We start from the raw sequence: 17,071 nt of genomic DNA, 5'->3' as shown, positions 1-17,071 counted from the left end.
CCAACAAAGGATATTATTGAACCTGGTCAATTTTTTTATTTTGCGGTACGCGGGCCTCTCACCGTTGTGGCCTCTCCTGTTGTGGAGCACAGGCTCTGGACGTGCAGGCTCACAGGCCGAGCCGCTCTGCGGCATGTGGGATTTTCCCAGACTGGGGCACGAACCAGTGTCCCCTGCAGCGGCAGGCGGACTCTCAACCACTGCGCCACCAGGGAAGCCCAATTTTTTTTTTAAATAAATTTATTTATTTATTTATTCATTTATTTTTTGCTGCATTGGGTCTTCATTACTGTGCATGGGCTTTCTCTAGTTGCGGTGAGTGGAGGCTACTCTTTGTTGCAGTGTGTGGGCTTCTCATTGCGGTGGCTTCTCTTGTTGTGGAGCACAGACTCTAGGCGCGCGGGCTTCAGTAGTTGTGGCTCGCGAGCTCTACAGTGCAGGCTCAGTAGCTGTGGCACACGGGCTTAGCTGCTCCATGGCATGTGGGATCTTCCCAGACCAGGGATCGAACCCATGTCCCCTGCATTGGCAGGCAGATTCTTAACCACTGCGCCATCAGGGAAGTCCCATGAACCTGGTCAATTTATAGTATTAAAATAATTTCTGAGAAATATTTGCCATGTGTTGTTTATAACCTAAACAAAGTGATGTCCAGAATAAATTATATACTTGAGATTTAGCTACTCATTCTTGGCTGAATGTGAGGCTTTACAATCATAACAAGTAAAAGTCAGGGCAGATGTGTAAATCATCAAATTTGAATGCATTCTCTAAACCACATACAGATCCACTGGCAAAGAGTGGCAGTCATACTGATCAAGGGGTTTAAACACAAAAAACTAATCACTGGCTGACCACTAAGCTATGCTGACCCAGGGGCAACCCCTAGTAAGCAAGGCTTTAAATATAAAACAAAACAAAACAAAAACCTAGTAAGTACAGATATCAGTGGCATTCACTGCAGGTAAAACAGACTCCACAGACTTAATCTAGAAAAGTCACTAAACAAACAAAAATACAACAACAACAACAACCAGCATCAAGGGAGGAGATTAGAAACCAAAGTGGCTATAATTTATCTAAAATGTATGGTTTTCACAAAAAGTATGAGACATAGGAAGAAACAGGAAAATACGGGCCATAAACTCAAAAGCAGTAAAAAGAAACTGTCTCTGGGGGACCTCAGATGTTCAACTTAGTAGACAAAGACTTCAAGGTAGCTATCATAAAAATACATGAAAAGAACTAAAGGAAACTATGTTTAAAGAACCAAAGTGCATTACGGCAAAAAAGCCTAGTCAAATAGAGTATTATTGATACAGAGATAGAAATTATATATATATTTTAAAAAGGAACTAAATGAGAAATTCTGAAATTGAAAAGCACAATAACTAAATGAAAAATTCACCAGAAGGACTCAACAGCATATTTGAACTTGTAGGAAAAAGAAGCAGGGCTCTTGAAGATAGATCAAAAGAAACTGTCCAATCTGAAGAACACAAAGAAAGAAGAATCAAGCAGAATGAAAGAACCTCAAAGGGTCACCATCAAGCAAAACAACATATGTGTAAAGGGAGACCCAGAAGGAGAGAACAGAGAAAAAGGGGCAAAATATATTTGAAAAAATAATGCCGGCAACTTCTCAAATATGAAAAAAATTAATCTACACATCCAAGAAGCTCAATGAACTCCAAGCAAGATAAACACAAAGATATCCGGGCTTCCCTGGTGGCGCAGTGGTTGAGAGTCCACCTGCCGATGCAGGGGACACGGGTTCGTGCCCCGGTCCAGGAAGATCCCACATGCCGCGGAGCGGCTGGGCCCGTGGGCCATGGCCGCTGAGCCTGCGCGTCCAGAGCCTGTACTCCGCAGCGGGAGAGGCCACAACAGTGAGAGGCCCGTGCCGCGTACCACAAAAAAAAAAAAAGGTATCCATACATGGTCCTAAAGCCAAGGCACTAAAAGCCAAGGACAAAAAGAATAACCTAAAAGCATCACAATACAGGACACAATAGAAAAGGTTAATAGCACATTTCTCAACAGAAACAAAAGGTAGTGAAAACCAGAAGGTAGTGAAAAGACATATTCAAAATGGTGAAAGGAAAAAACTGTCAGTCAAGAATTCTATATCTGGCAAAAGTATCTTCAAAAGAAAAAGCAATGGTGCTGGGGCAACTAGAGTCACAGGCAAAAGAATTAATATGGACCCCTACATCACACCACATACAAAAGTTAACTCAAAATGGATCAAAGACCTAACATAAGAGATAAAATATAAAACTCTTAGAAAAAATTGATGAAAGGAAATTCATCAAAATTAAAAAATTTTGTACATCAAAAGATACCAACAGAAAGTAAAAAAAAATAATTCAGTGGAAGAACATTTTTGTAAATCCTGTATCTAATAAGGGACTTGTTGCTAAAATATGTAAAGAACACTTACAACTCAATAACTAAAAGACAACCCAATTAAAAAATAGGCAAAGGATCTGCATAAAGATTTCTCCAAAAAAGACATATAAATGGCCAACAAATACATAAAAAGATGTTCAGCATCATTAGTCATTAGGGAAATGCAAATTAAAATCACAAGATACCACCTCTAACATTCTAGGATGGTATAATAAATTTAAAAAAAAACAGAGAATAGAAGTTGGGGTAGATTTGGAGAAATTAGAACTTCCATACATTACTGAGGGAATGTAAAATGGTACAGTCATTATGAAAAGTTTCACAATTCCTCAAAAGGTTAAACATAGAATTAACACATGATCAGCAAATCCACTTCTAGTTTTTTTATACCCAAAATAAATGAAAACATAAGTTGATACAAAAATGTGTACATGAATATTCAAGGCAGTATTATTCATAATAGCCAAAAAAAATAGAAACTACATAAATGTCCATCAACTGCTGAATGGATAAACAAAAACTGTATATCCATATAATGGAATATTATTCAGCCATAAAAACAAATGGATGGAAACATTAAACTGAATGAAAAAAGCCAGACATAAAAAACAACATATTGAATGAAATACATGAAATGTTCAAAATAGGCAAATCCATAGAGAAAGAAAGCCAATTTAGTGGTTGCTAGAGGATGTGAGGAGAGGAAATTGGGACTGACTATTGAAAGGTATAAGATCTCCTTTAGGGGTGATGGAAATGTTCTTGGACTAGATAGTGGTGATGTTGCACAACTCTGTGAATATACTAAAAAACCACTGAATTGTACACTTTAAAACAGTCAATTTTACATTAAGTGAATCTCAATTTTCAAAAAATATATCTCAATTTTTTAAAAAGTAGTCAAAAATGAAGACAAAATAAAAATCTCCACAGATAACAAAAGACTAAGAGAATTTGTGGCTTATAGACCTTCCTTACAAGGAATACTAAAGGAAGTCCTTCAGGCTTAAAAGGAAATAGCACCAGATATCTGAATGTACACCAAGAAATGAAGTGTATAAGTAGGTAAATATGCAGGGAAATATAAAGGAAAGCATAATTACATAGTTTTTTCTTCTCTTAACTGATTTAAAGACAAGTGCATAAAACTATAACTGCATTAAACTGTACTATTGGGTTTAAAACATATACAGGTTTAATATGTATGGTAACAAAGGAGAGATGAGAAAATGAATGTTTTATATTTGTTTAGGGGAAGTTTTTAAACTACAAATTCAAAATTTTAAAATATATCTAAGGTTATTTTTTCCTGGGAGAGGTTTGATAATTTATATCTTTCAAGGAATTTGTCCATTTCATTTAAATTGTCAAAGTTATTGGCATAAAGTTGCCATTTCCTTTTTTCTAAAATGATGTCTGGAATTTTTTAAAAATATTTATTTATTTGTTTAGGCTGCGCTTGGTCTTAGTTGCTGCACACGGAATCTTCACTGAGGCATGCAGGATCTTTAGTTGCGGCATGCGGGATCTTTTAGTTGCAGAATGCAGACTTAGTTGTGGCATGTGGACTCATAAGTTGCGGCATGCAAACTCTTATAGTTGCGGCATGCATGTGGGATCTAGTTCCCCGACCAGGGATCAAATCCAGGCACCATGCATTGGTAGTGCAGAGTCTTACCCACTGGACCACCAGGGAAGTCCCTATCATTTCCTTTTAATTATTTTAATGTATTTCTTTTCAATCATTTTAGTATTTGTAATGTTATCTCCTCTTTCATTCCTGATACTGGTCATTTATGTTGTCTTTATTTCCTAACCAATCTGGCTGGAGGTTTATTGTTTGGTTACCTGATTTTTAATAACGAACTTTTGTTTTCTTTGATCTTTCTTTTTGTTTTTTGGTTTTATCTTTCATGGACTTCTGCTTTTATCTTTATAATTTCTTCCTTTTGTTTAAAAGTTTATATTTCACACTGTACTTTCCAGATAAATACCTCAGCTGTATCCCATAAATTTGATACATTTTCATTATTATTCGGCTCAAAATATTTTCTAGTTTCAAGGTCCAGCTCCAAATTAACCCAGTCCTAAGAAGCCTTCTTCAATAGTTTCAGGTAACACTAGTAGACTCCTAACAGCTGATATATAGTATCAATTGTTGGATTCTGGGAATGCATAGCATTAGAATTTCCAGCAAATATTTTCCACAATTTTACAATCCCATTTCTCAGAATAAAATAATTTTAAATTCTTTCAAGTACTTATACATACATATTTGCTCTGGCTGTTATTTCCTCTTCAGGAAGATCTAATTTATCCTCCTCCATATCACTAACTTTTACTTGTTTCACTACTTCCAAAAGCAGTGAATCACTGGAAGGCTGCGAGTGCTGGATACCTGTTTAAACATAAAATGTTTGTTAAACACAAAGCAGGAAAATCATATCACAGTCCTTCTGTAATTTCTGACTGTTAATTATATGAATAATGTGTATTATAAGTAAGGTACTTGAAAATTTCTAAGATAAGCGACTTACTACAGAGAATTTTTTATACATGATTTAGAGTTAACTATGGTACTTGACTGTGATTTTTTAAAAATTATTATACATACAATACAAAGAATAAATGTTTTAAAAGATGGTATTTATCTTTAATGATGGTATTATTTATGTTTCAGAAACAGGCCAATTAATCTCTTTAATCATATTTACTTCTAAAGCATACTACTAAGTAAGTTAAAGAATTATTCTCACTACATTAATTCAATGGAATTATTTTTACTGTGCATTTGTACTACAGAAATATTAAGAAAGAATGTGACAAATTATTAACTGCAAGATAATACAAAGACCAAAAGCTGAAGTGTTCCTTTCTGGAGTGCATGGAATTTAATAGATAATTCTGATACATATATATGCAACAAATGTCACGAACTATGCATTAATGTAAGAAGGCAGAGCTAGTGTAATGGAAAAAAGATGGGCTGTGAAATGGTAGACCTAAATTCAAATTCTATTCTGCCATTTATTAACCATATGACCCCTCTGAATCTATGTTTTTGCAACTGTGAAATGGAGATACATCACATCGCACATAAAATAAATAAATGGTAGCTATTCTTATTGCACATTCATCTCTCAATTATCTGGTGGCATAAGAATAGTAATAAAAATATATGCATAACATGTAGGTAGGACTGGAAAAAATTTATATGTTTAACTATGAATAAAGACATTTCATGTGTATAATAAAAATAATTCATGCTAAATAACAAAACACGGTAAAGATGACAAAACCTCCCTTAATTTCTCAAATGGTATCCTTGCTCTGACATACAAAATGAATTAACCTAATGTACAGCTGCGTTTCTCTTTTATAAATCTGCTTTGATCACATACAAGTCTAGATAATCTGATACAAATAGAAAAATACTGATGAAAATACTTATAAACAAATATATGGAATAGGTAAAACATTCTGCAGTTAATTCTGAAGTAAACTTCAAGGAACTTTAAAGAGTTTTAAAGACTGAGGCCACTGGTTTTATATTATTACCAATTTCACTTACTTTCATTCATTCATTCATTCATTCAGCCATGCTGTGCAGCTTGTGGAATCTTAGTTCCCTGACCAGGGATCGAACCCAGGCCCTCAGCAATAAAAGCGTGGAGTCCTAACCACTGGACTGCCAGGGAATTCCCCCAATTTCACTTTGAAATGTATGATTTTTTTCTTCTGTACAATTTTATTATCATCATTATACTTGGGATAATTTTGAAAACTAGGTAAAGAAAGGAACAGAGATGGAAAAAGAGAAAGGACAGTGGTTTTCCTGGACTTAAAACAACTGAGACCAAGAAGAAGAAACATAAAATTATACCTGTATACATGTGTAAGAGGGTTGAAGAAGGAGGAAAAGGGACAGGGAATTTCCTGGAGTGGGATTTATTGGCAAAAATGAAGAAAAAATAGAGAACACTCTTCCTTAAATATTACTAAATTGAAGTCATTCACCAAAAGATGTTTTCTGCGTGGTAAGGATAAAATTTTAAGAGGTAGAGAAAGTATAATAGTCTCAGGACATATACTGGGAGGACAAGCTATACACACTGACCGTTCCTGTATAAGACACTCTTTGTACCATGGACAAGGCCATTATTTTACATTAAGGGAAATCACTTACTGCGTCTGATTTATTTCAGAATATAAGACTCTAAATGGCAGGTATCATAGCTCTCAATTTTATGGCATTTACTGTACTGGCCAATATATTAAGGCAATTTTAAAAAGTAAGATTAAAAAACTGGTACTCATTTCATCTATAACTTAGTCACTAAACATAAGGTGCACAGATGCCCAGTCAGATGGCTATAAAGGAAGGGCTTCATAAGAACTTTAGAAACTCTTTAAAATCTGTTTTGATATACTGCAAGGCTATGCATTTTTAAGCACTTTTTTTCTAGAAGAAAGGCATTGGCCCATCTAGATACTAAATGTCTGGAGTTCTATAAGAAGAACAGGTCATAGAAGAAAGGCCTAAAGAGCTGCTAAGAATTCTAAATATTGATATATTTAACATTAAACTCAGTTTTGGTAAGCAAAAGGCTAAGGTTAAAGGACCATGTTTTACTATACCATAATGGAGATAGAGATGATACATTTCACATCAACTACAGTATAATTTTATGAGTTTACATTACGTTTTTCTTTGAAAAACTGCAATCAATTGAAATAGGAAGTCATTTTAGATTTAGGCCAAAGGCAACATATACAACCACTTAAATATCAATTATAAAATGTCACCCTTCTCTCATGAGTAAGTAATTTTGAAACAATGAAAACAATAACCAATCCCCACCAACACCCTCATTATCTTCAATAAATAATTAAACAGCCATTGAAACTCACCTAGATTATCTCTCAAAGCACTAGCTTCATCATGGGTTTTGAAGTTATAATTTGGCACCAATTTAAGTCTCATGCGGGAATAATTTTCTACGTTAGCTAGTTTCCAGTGAAGTGGATTTTGCTTCCTATGAATATTCATAAGTAAACAAATAAAACTATTTCGCTTAAAATTACAAAGACTGGTTGATTGAAATAGAGTAAGTATCAGGTACTTTACATTTTTTGGCACCATTTTATAAAAACATTTACATTCCTTATCTCATTTGACCCAAACAACCCCGAGAAAAAAACCAATGTTATAATGCATATCAACAGTTTATACCCGAGGAATCTAAGACAGGCTAAATTATTTGCCTAAGATGCCATGTGATTTACAGGTACAGGAATAAGATTTGAACATAAATCTTCAGACTTACAGCTTGATATTTTTACTCTTTCACTGTTACAAGGAAGTTCTTAACTAGCTATTTAGGAGTTTATTCCAAATACAGTTTTCAAAATAAAATAATAATTTTACTACAAGTAAAGATAATATAATTGCAAATGGATCAAAGATCTAAATATAAGAGTTAAAGCTCTTAGAGGAAACAATAGGAGTAAGTCTTTATGACCCTGGATTTGGGAATGGTTTCTTAGATAAGACATTAATAGCATAAGCAACAAAAGAAAGAAACAGATAAACTGGACTTCAAAATTCAAAGCTTTTGTGCATCAAAGGCCACTATGGAGAAAGTGAAAAGACAACCTACATATTTATAGACAATATATCCGATAAGGGTCTGTTATTAAAAAAAAAAAAAAACTCTTACAGTTCAACCACAAGAAGTCAAACAATCCAATTTAAAAATGGGCTTGAATAGACATTTCTTTAAAGAAGATATACAAATGGCCAACAAGTACCTGAAAAGATACTCAATGTCATTAGTCATTAGGGAATTGCAATGAAATCATAAGATACCACTGCACACCCACTAGGATGACCATAATTAAAAAAAAAAAAAAAAGACAAGTCTTGGTAAGGTTGTGGAGAAACTGAAACCCTCAAACATTGCTGATAGGAATGTAAAATGATGTAGCTGCTGTTAAAAACTGTTTGGCAATTCCTCAGTAAGTTAAACACAGAATTACCATATGACCCAGTAATTCTTCCAGTATATAACCAAGAGAATTAGAAACAGGTGTTGAAACAAACACTTGTCCACAGATGTTTACAGCAATACTATTAACAACAGCCACAAGGAATACAACCCGATGTCCATCATCCATTCCACACAACAGAATATTATTCAGCCATAAAAAGGAAAGAAAGTAATAATACATGCTACAACATAGTGAAAACACTAAGCTAAATGAAAGAAGCTGGGTACAAAAGGCCACATACTGAATGACTTCATTTATATGAAATATCCAGAATAGGCAAATCCATAGAGACAGAGAGCAGATTGGTGGTTACCAGGGGTCAGGGGAAGGGATAATAGCTAGTGACTGCTTAATGGGTCCAGGGTTGCTTTTTCAGGTGATGAAAATGTTCTGAAGCTGGACAGTGGTGATTATTACACAACATGAGGAATGTACTTAATGCCACTAAATTGTACATTTTAAAACGGTTAAAATAGCAAATTTTATATTAAGTGTATTTTGCCACAATAAAAAAGGGCTGTTAAAAAATGTGTGTGTGTGTGTGTATAAAATATAATTCAGCAAAACAGAAGTGACTTAGGATCAAATAAAGAAATTGTAAAGTATTCAAATACACATCGTCACTAACCCTAGCTCAAAGAGGTGGTATCAGGAAGACAGAAGTAAATGGAATCAAAACAAATTCTATGTCACAGGGTAAGAGTAAAGGAAATAACTCCATGGTGAAAAACATATACACACAAAGCTCTACACATGCCGAACTTATAATCCATAAAAGGCAAGCAAATTAATTAAAAGTAATCTTTTAAAAATTGAACATTTTAAAAATTGGATTGGAGAGGTCACTGATTCATAAAGTTCTAGATCAGAGTTCTAAAGAAAAAAAGGTATTTAATGAATGATAGACACATACCTTTCAGCCCAAGGTCCCCTTTCACATGTAAGATAGAGCTTTATTGCCTTCCAGCGTCTCAGAGTGGCTAACTGTGGACTGCTAAGTTGTTTAAGCATATTATTATACCTCAAGTTCTCTTGGCGTGCTTTTCGATTAAATGGCTCCACAAAAAACTCCTGAAAGAAACAGCAATAAATAATAGCACTGAATCATATATTTAGAGGTATATTTAAATTTTAATGCCATAATTTTAAACATATGGCCCAATAAAATCAAGCAATGAAAGAAAGAAGCTGGTAACCAACAGGATTTTCTTATTCCATTAGAATCATTTCTTTAATATAATTCTAGCTATAATCTACTTGTATTTTTTAAAACTTAAGAAAATAACTAACCAACAATAAACATGTGAAGAACTTCAAAAATGTAAAGTGTCTCAACATAGGATTTTAAATCTGAGAATTATTAACCTTATACCATCAAGTAAAATGATTTTCTTTTGAGATCTTTTGATTTATAAGGCATCTGGAATGTGACTCAAGTTTAAATAAAGTAAAAGGAAGAGTAACCACATTCTACTCTACTGTTGATGGCCTGAAAGGCGATGCCAAAGACAAAAGAAATCTATAGGGGCAAATCCCTCACAATGAAAAATTCCATCACTTAAGAGTGCTACTCTGAACAGCATCCTAGCTAGCAAACGAATTCACATACCTATTCCAGTTTTCAGGATAAAATAGATTCTGATAATAAGTTCTTCCAAGATATAACTCTAAGCCCTGAAATTAAAATTTTAAAGTTTTCAAAAAGACAAGAGGTAAGCCTGGCTTATCTAACTCACACTGACATTCATTTACTAGGAAATATTAGGAACTAAAATAGTATTTAACTTGTTTCAAACAAATAACACTGAATCACATTAAAATGAACAGTTAAAGACATGGATTTAAAAGACACCTTTTAGGGACTTCCCTGGTGGTGCAGTGGTTAAGAATCCACCTGCCAATGCAGGGGACACGGGTTTGGCCCCTGGTCCAGGAAGATCCCACATGCCACAGAGTGATTAAGTCTGTGAGCCACAACTACCGAGCCTGCACTCTGGAGCCCGCGCACCACAACTACGGAAGCCTGCGCACCCTACAAGCCCTGCCACAACTACTGAGCCCACGTGCTGCAACTACTGAGCCCGCATGCTGCAACTACTGAAGCCCGTGCACCTAGATTCCATGCTCCACAACAAGAGAAGCCACTGCAGTGAGAAGCTCAGGTACCACAACGAAGAGTAGCCCCGCTAGCAGCAACTAGAGAAGGCCCACACACAGTTATGAAGACTCAACACAGCCAAAAAAACAAAAAGACATCTTTTAAAGAGGCAGTACAGCAGTGTGTGGCTATAAGCTTTGGAACTAGACCTGGGTACAAATCTTAGGTACTTAATTCTCTGAAGCTCAGTACCATCACCTGTGAGATGGGGCTGATAGTAATTGTCATCATAAAGATTAAGATTTAATGTGCTTAATGTAATGCCAGAAAAGTAGCAAGCTCTCAATAAATTATAGTTATTATTATAATTGTTACTGTAATTACTACTATATTTGTAGGAAATCAATGATTTGGGAGATAGTGTTATCGAATATTTAAAACAGACCATTGCTTAGACAACTGAAGAAGTCATGAGAGCTCCATGATAATTAAACATCAATTTCACAGTTTTGAAGTTCAAGCACATAAGGATATTCTTTTGGTTTTTTTTTTGGTTGTGTTGGGTCTTCGTTTGTTGCATGCGGGCTTTCTCTAGTTGTGGCGAGCGGGGGCTACTCTTCGTTGTGGTGGCTTCTCTTGTTGTGAAGCATGGGCTCTAGGTGCATGGGCTTCAGTAGTTGTGGCACGTGGGCTCAGCAGTTGTGGCTCGCGGGCTCTAGAGCGCAAGCTTGGTATTTGTGGCGCATGGGCTTAGTTGGTGCATGGCATGTGGGATCTTCCCGGACCAGGGATCGAACTCATGTCCCCTGCATTGGCAGGCGGATTCTTAACCACTGCGCCACCAGGGAAGTCCTCATAAGGATATTCTTTTTTTTTTTTTTAAAGAAAGAAGCAAAACTGCCTTTATTCTGAGAAAACGTGATCACCAATGATGAAAATCCAACAGCATCTACCAAAGAGCTACTAGAATAAGTGAGTTTAGAAAGGCTACAGGAGGGGGCTTCCCTGGTGGCGCAGTGGTTGAGAGTCCGCCTGCTGATGCAGGGGACATGGGTTCGTGCCCCGGTCCGGATCCCACATGCTGCGGAGCGGATGGGCCCGTGAGCCATGGCTGCTGAGCCTGCGCGTCTGGAGCCTGTGCTCCGCAATGGGAGAGGCCACAACAGTGAGAGGCCTGCGTACCACAAAAAAAAAAAAAAGAAAAAAAAAAGAAAGTCTGCAGGATACAACATCTTTTACAGGAAGCTAACTCCTCCTAACTGAAGGCCTAAATGACTGTCCTAGCAGTTTTTCTTCACTGATCTGAGACAAGGCCAGTAAGCCACAAAGCTCCTATTTGAGTGTTTCTTGGTTGTTTGCTCTTGTCATACAAACCCAGTTTTTAAAAAAATTTTACTGAGGAGACCCAGTAGTGACTGGGATGTGGGAAACCAGCATTCTGGTGGGAGGGTACATTTTCTGTACAGTTTGGAGAGCAATTTCACTGCAGATTGAGAGCTTTAAATATTTAACCAATTCTATCTCTTGTAGTCTATCTTAAGAAAACAATCATTCAGGCAAAGCTCTATATACAAGCATTCCACTGAATCATTACCTATAATATGGCAAAAATTGAAAATAATTTAAACATTCAATAATGTATCTTTTATGTATCCATTCAATAATGCTTTTGAAGAATTTTTAGAAAAAGGTTCATGTTAGATGAAAAATATCAGGAAAAATGCTAAACTTGCAAAATATTATTACTGTTATATATTTACTACATAATACAACTATAAAACTAAGAAAATATTCCAAAATGTGGACAGTAGTTAATACTGAATGACAGGACCTATCCTCTTCCATTTCTTAAACTGTCTTCAACTACATTGTACTACTTGAATATCTGAATCAGAGAACCTCCCCTCCAATCTAAGGACAAAGGCAAGAATATTTAAAGGTGCTATAGTTGAAAATAAAGTCAGACATGGCATCGTAGCTCAGTTTTATCTTCAGTAGTTAAGAAACATTTAAGCACCAAACAAAGCAAGTGAACCCTCAGCACCCAAGGGTCAGTAGAGGCAAAAGACGAGGTCTCCATAGTAAAGTGTCAACTACTGCAGGAATCACTGCCCTAGGAGGGATGCACTGTCTAGGAAGGGACACAAGTTTAGAGCTTAACCCCTTTCCCTAGCCCTGACTTAGTGGGCAACAGGGGGCCCAAAGCACTGCATGGTCCATATAACCAGAGAAAGCTGGTCAAGAAAGTTGACGATGGAAATTTGGAGAAGGCGGGAATCCAGCTCTCCAGCGGACCGCCAGGACGCTGCCACTATGAGCTCCTTCCCAATCGCCCCTTGGTGTGGTTCGGCACCTGGGGCCAGGGACCCACGGGCAATCTCCGCCTCCAAGGTGGATGGGAAAGGCACGCTTAGGGCCAATACGTGTGGCCGGCTTCCCAGCCCTTTGGCTGTGGATGTGGGGTGTCCGCCTGGCCCCCCAGAGTGCTGTGCCGGCACGACACGCAGAGCTCCGTCGTTTGCAGTGGCAGCAGAATCCGCGCTGCAGGGGCCGCCCGGCCACCCCTGCCACCCCAGCTGCCCAGGACTTCAGTGCCACCCACCATCCTGCCTGCGTCCCCCATAAGGATATTCTCAAATCAGGTTTACCTAGAAAAAGCTAAGGGTGAAGTTAAACAGAAAATGCTGGTTGGTATAGTAGTTGGTAGAACATCTTTGAGGGCAATATAACAGTAATTATTATCATAATTGCTCCATTCTGGTAATTCCACTTATTCTAGGGAAGTCATTCTGGATAAGCATAAAAACATGACTACAGAGATGATCGATACTATTTATAATAAAGAAGAAACTGGTAAATTAGGTCTAAAACCGGGAAATTAGTTTAAATCTTCCAATACATAATATAATGGAATATTAGACAATCATATAATGGCATGGAAAAATGTTCAGAGTACATTTTAAGAAAGTAGTACCAAATGAAACTACCATTTTGGTTAAACCAAATATATACATAAAAATATAGGAAGGATAATATACCAAAATATTAGTAGTGGTGGATTACAAATGTTTCTTTTTATACCTAAGTTATGGAATAAACATATGTTTTCATTTGGTCTTCTCTAATTTGTTTCATCTGTGTTCTGTAGTTTTTAGCATACAGATTCTATACACATTTTGTTAGATTGATATCTAAGTACCTCATTCTTTTTAGACCTATTGTAAATAGTATTTATTTTAAATTGCAGTTTCCAACTGCTCGTTCCTAGTATATAGAAATATGATTAAATTCTGTGTATTGATATTGTGTCCTGCAATGTTGCTAAATTCATTAATTATAGGAGATTTCTGATAGATTCCTTAGGATTTTCTACACAGATAATTATGTGATCTGCAAACAGTTTTATTTCTTCCTTCCCAATATAAATGTCTTTTTTTTCTTTTTCTATTCTTATTGCATTTGCTATGTCTTATAGTACAATAGTGACTAAGAAGAGTGAAAGTGAACATTCCACCCTAGTCTCTATTTTATGGGGAAAGCACTCAGTTTTTCACCATTAAATATGAAGCTAGCTGTATGATTTTTGTAGAGATTTAGGTATTCCCTTCTAATCCTAGTTTGCTAAAAACTTTGATCATAAATGTATGTTGAATTTTCTCAAATGCTTTTTCTGCATCTACTGATATGATCATGTACTTTTTCTTGATAAGTTTATTAATGTGACTGATTATTAACTGATCATCAAATGTTGAACCAGCCTTGCATTCCCAACAGACACTCTACCTGGTTGTGATGTATTTTTTTTTATACATTGCTAGATTTGGTTTGCACCTATGTCCCCAAGGGATACTGGTCTTTAGTTTTCTTGCACTGTTTTTGTATGGTTTCATTATGAGGGTAATATTGCCTCATATAACGAGTTGGGACGTTATGCCACTTTTCAATTTTCTGAAGAGAGTGTGAGGAATTGGTGTAATTTCTCCATTAAACATTTGGTAAAATTTGCCACTGAAACCATCTGGGCCTAGAGTTTTCCCTTTTGGAAGGTATTTAACTATAAATTCAATTTCTTTAACAGAGAACTATCCAGGTTATCTACTTATTATTGAATTCGTTTGGGAAATTTGTAGTTGTCAAGAAATTGATCCATTTCATCTAAATCATCTTATTTATGTGCACAGATTAGCCTGTAGTAGTCCCTTATTATCATGTTGATGTCTGTGAAGTCAGTGGTGATTCATTTCTGGTATGAGTAATTTTTCACCTTTTTTCCCTCAATTTGGCTAGAAGTTTATCAATTTTATTGATATCTTAAGTAGATTTTGGTTTCATTGATTTTCTCCATTGTTTTTCCTCTTTCAATTCTGTTGATTTCTGCTCTTTAATAATTTCTTATTTAAAAACTAATGTAGGGAATTCCCTGGCGGTCCAGTGGTTAGGACTTGGCACTTTCACTGTGGTGGCTCAGGTTCAATCCCTGGTCAGGGAACTAAGATCCCACAAGCCGCCTGGCACGGCCAAAAAAAGAAACCCCCCCAAAAAACAAACTAATGTAATTTAGTTTACTTTTTCAAGTTCCTTAGGGTAGAATGAAAGGTCTCAAATTAATAAGTACTTTGTGTTATAAATTTCCCTCTAAGCACTGATATATACTCAGCCTCCTTAAAGATATCTACTATCAGCTTGATAGACTTTTTACATAACCACTATGTACAGAACATTTTGATATTAATTTTTAAGTTGTTACTTATATGCTTGTCTTCCAATTCTCAAATAATTTTCAGACAAACAATAAGAAATACTGTTCGGACTGAAGTGCCCTGGAGCCCGAGGGGAGGGCGGCCTCACTAAGGCTGCTGGCTCTGGAGGGGCCCCACCAGCCAAAGCCGCGACAGTCCTTGGGACCGCGGGCCAGAGTGAGTACAACTTGGAGGAGCTTAAAGATGGGGGAAGAGTAAGATGCGGAATCATCTTCCTCCCCACAAATACATCAGAAATACATCTACATGTGGAACAACTACAGAACACCTACTGAACGCTGGCAGAAGACCTCAGACCTCCCAAAAGGCAAGAAACTCCCCACGTACCTGGGTAGGGTAAAAGAAAAAACAAAAAAACAGAGACAAAAGAATAGGGACGGGACCTGCACCAGTGGGAGGGAGCTGTGAAGGAGGAAAGGTTTCCACACACTAGGAAGCCCCTTCGCGGGCGGAGACTGCGGGTGGCAGAGGGGGGAAGCTTCGGAGCCATGGAGGAGAGCGCAGCCACAGGGGTGCAGAGGGCAAAGTGGAGATTCCCACACAGAGGATCGGTGCCGACCAGCACTCACCAGCCCGAGAGGTTTGTCTGCTCACCCACCGGGGCGGGCTGGGGCTGGGAGCTGAGGCTCGGGCTTCGGAGTCAATATCCCAGGGAGAGGACTGCTGCTGGCTGCGTGAACACAGCCTGAAGGGGGCTAGTGCGCCACGGCTAGCCGGGAGGGAGTCCGGGAAAAAGTCTGGACCTGTCGAAGAGACAAGAGACTTTTTCTTGCCTCTTTTATTTCCTGGTGCGTGAGGAGAGCGGATTAAGAGCGCCATTGAAAGGAGCTCCAGAGATGGGCGAGAGCCGTGGCTATCAGCGTGGACCCCAGAGACAGTCATGGGACGCTAAGGCTGCTGCTGCCGCCACCAAGAAGCCTGTGTGCAAGCACAGGTCACTATCCACACCTCTCCTCCCGGGAGCCTGTGCAGCCCACCACTGCCAGGGTCCCGTGATCCAGGGACAACTTCCCCGGGAGAACGCACGGCACGCCTCAGGCTGGTGCAACGTCCCACCAGCCTCTGCCGCCACAGGCTCGCCCCGCATCCGTACCCCTCCCTAACCCCGGCCTGAGTGAGCCAGAGACCCCGAATCAGCTGCTCCTTTAACCCCGTCCTGTCTGAGCGAAGAACAGATGCCCTCGGGCGACCTACACACAGAGCGGGGCCAAATCCAAAGCTGAACCCTGGGAGCTGTGCAAACAAAGAAGAGAAAGGGAAATTTCTCCCAGCAGCCTCAGGAGCAGCAGATTAAATCTCCACAATCAACTTGATGTACCCTGCATCTGTGGAATACCTGAATAGACAACGAATCATTTCAAACTGAGGAGGTGGATTTTGGGAGCACTGGTATATATATTTTTCCAACTTTTTCTCTTTTTGTGAGTGTGTATGTGTATGCGTCTGTGTGTGATTTTTGTCTGTATAGCTTTGCTTTTACCATTTGTCCTAGGGGTCTGCTGTCGGGTTTTCTTTTTTTTTTTTTATTACTTAAAATTTTTTTTTTCTTAATTATTTTTTATTTTAATAACTTTATTTTATTTTATGTTATTTTATCTTCTTTCTTTCCTTCTTTTTTTTCTCCCTTTTATTCTTAGCCGTGTAGAGGACAGGCTCTTGGTGCTCCAGCCAGGCGTCAGGGCTGTGCCACTGAGGTGGGAGAGCCAAGTTCAGGACACTGGTCCACAAGAGACCTCCCAGCTCCACGTAA

The 17,071-nt window shown here is 37.7% G+C and overlaps 1 protein-coding gene across 9 annotated transcripts in view; it reads right to left on the bottom strand.

The window, feature by feature from the left end:
- NBEAL1 (neurobeachin like 1) overlaps nucleotides 1-17,071 on the bottom strand; it is a 181,770-nt gene that overhangs the window by 49,899 nt on the left and 114,800 nt on the right. For all 9 annotated transcript variants that reach the window (XM_081241721.1, XM_081241722.1, XM_081241717.1 and 6 more), the window contains 3 exons: nucleotides 9,377-9,534; nucleotides 7,324-7,448; nucleotides 4,684-4,810 (listed from right to left, as the gene is read on the bottom strand). In XM_081241721.1, the coding sequence (XP_081097847.1) occupies nucleotides 4,684-4,810; nucleotides 7,324-7,448; nucleotides 9,377-9,534 (410 nt within the window). The remainder of the gene's footprint in view (nucleotides 1-4,683; nucleotides 4,811-7,323; nucleotides 7,449-9,376; nucleotides 9,535-17,071) is intronic.

This window comes from Mesoplodon bidens, assembly GCF_964165515.1.
Source record: "Mesoplodon bidens genome assembly, chromosome: 8".
Lineage (NCBI taxonomy): Eukaryota > Metazoa > Chordata > Mammalia > Artiodactyla > Ziphiidae > Mesoplodon > Mesoplodon bidens.
Note: the sequence above shows the minus strand (reverse complement) of the source record. Positions and strands in the feature narration are given on the sequence as shown.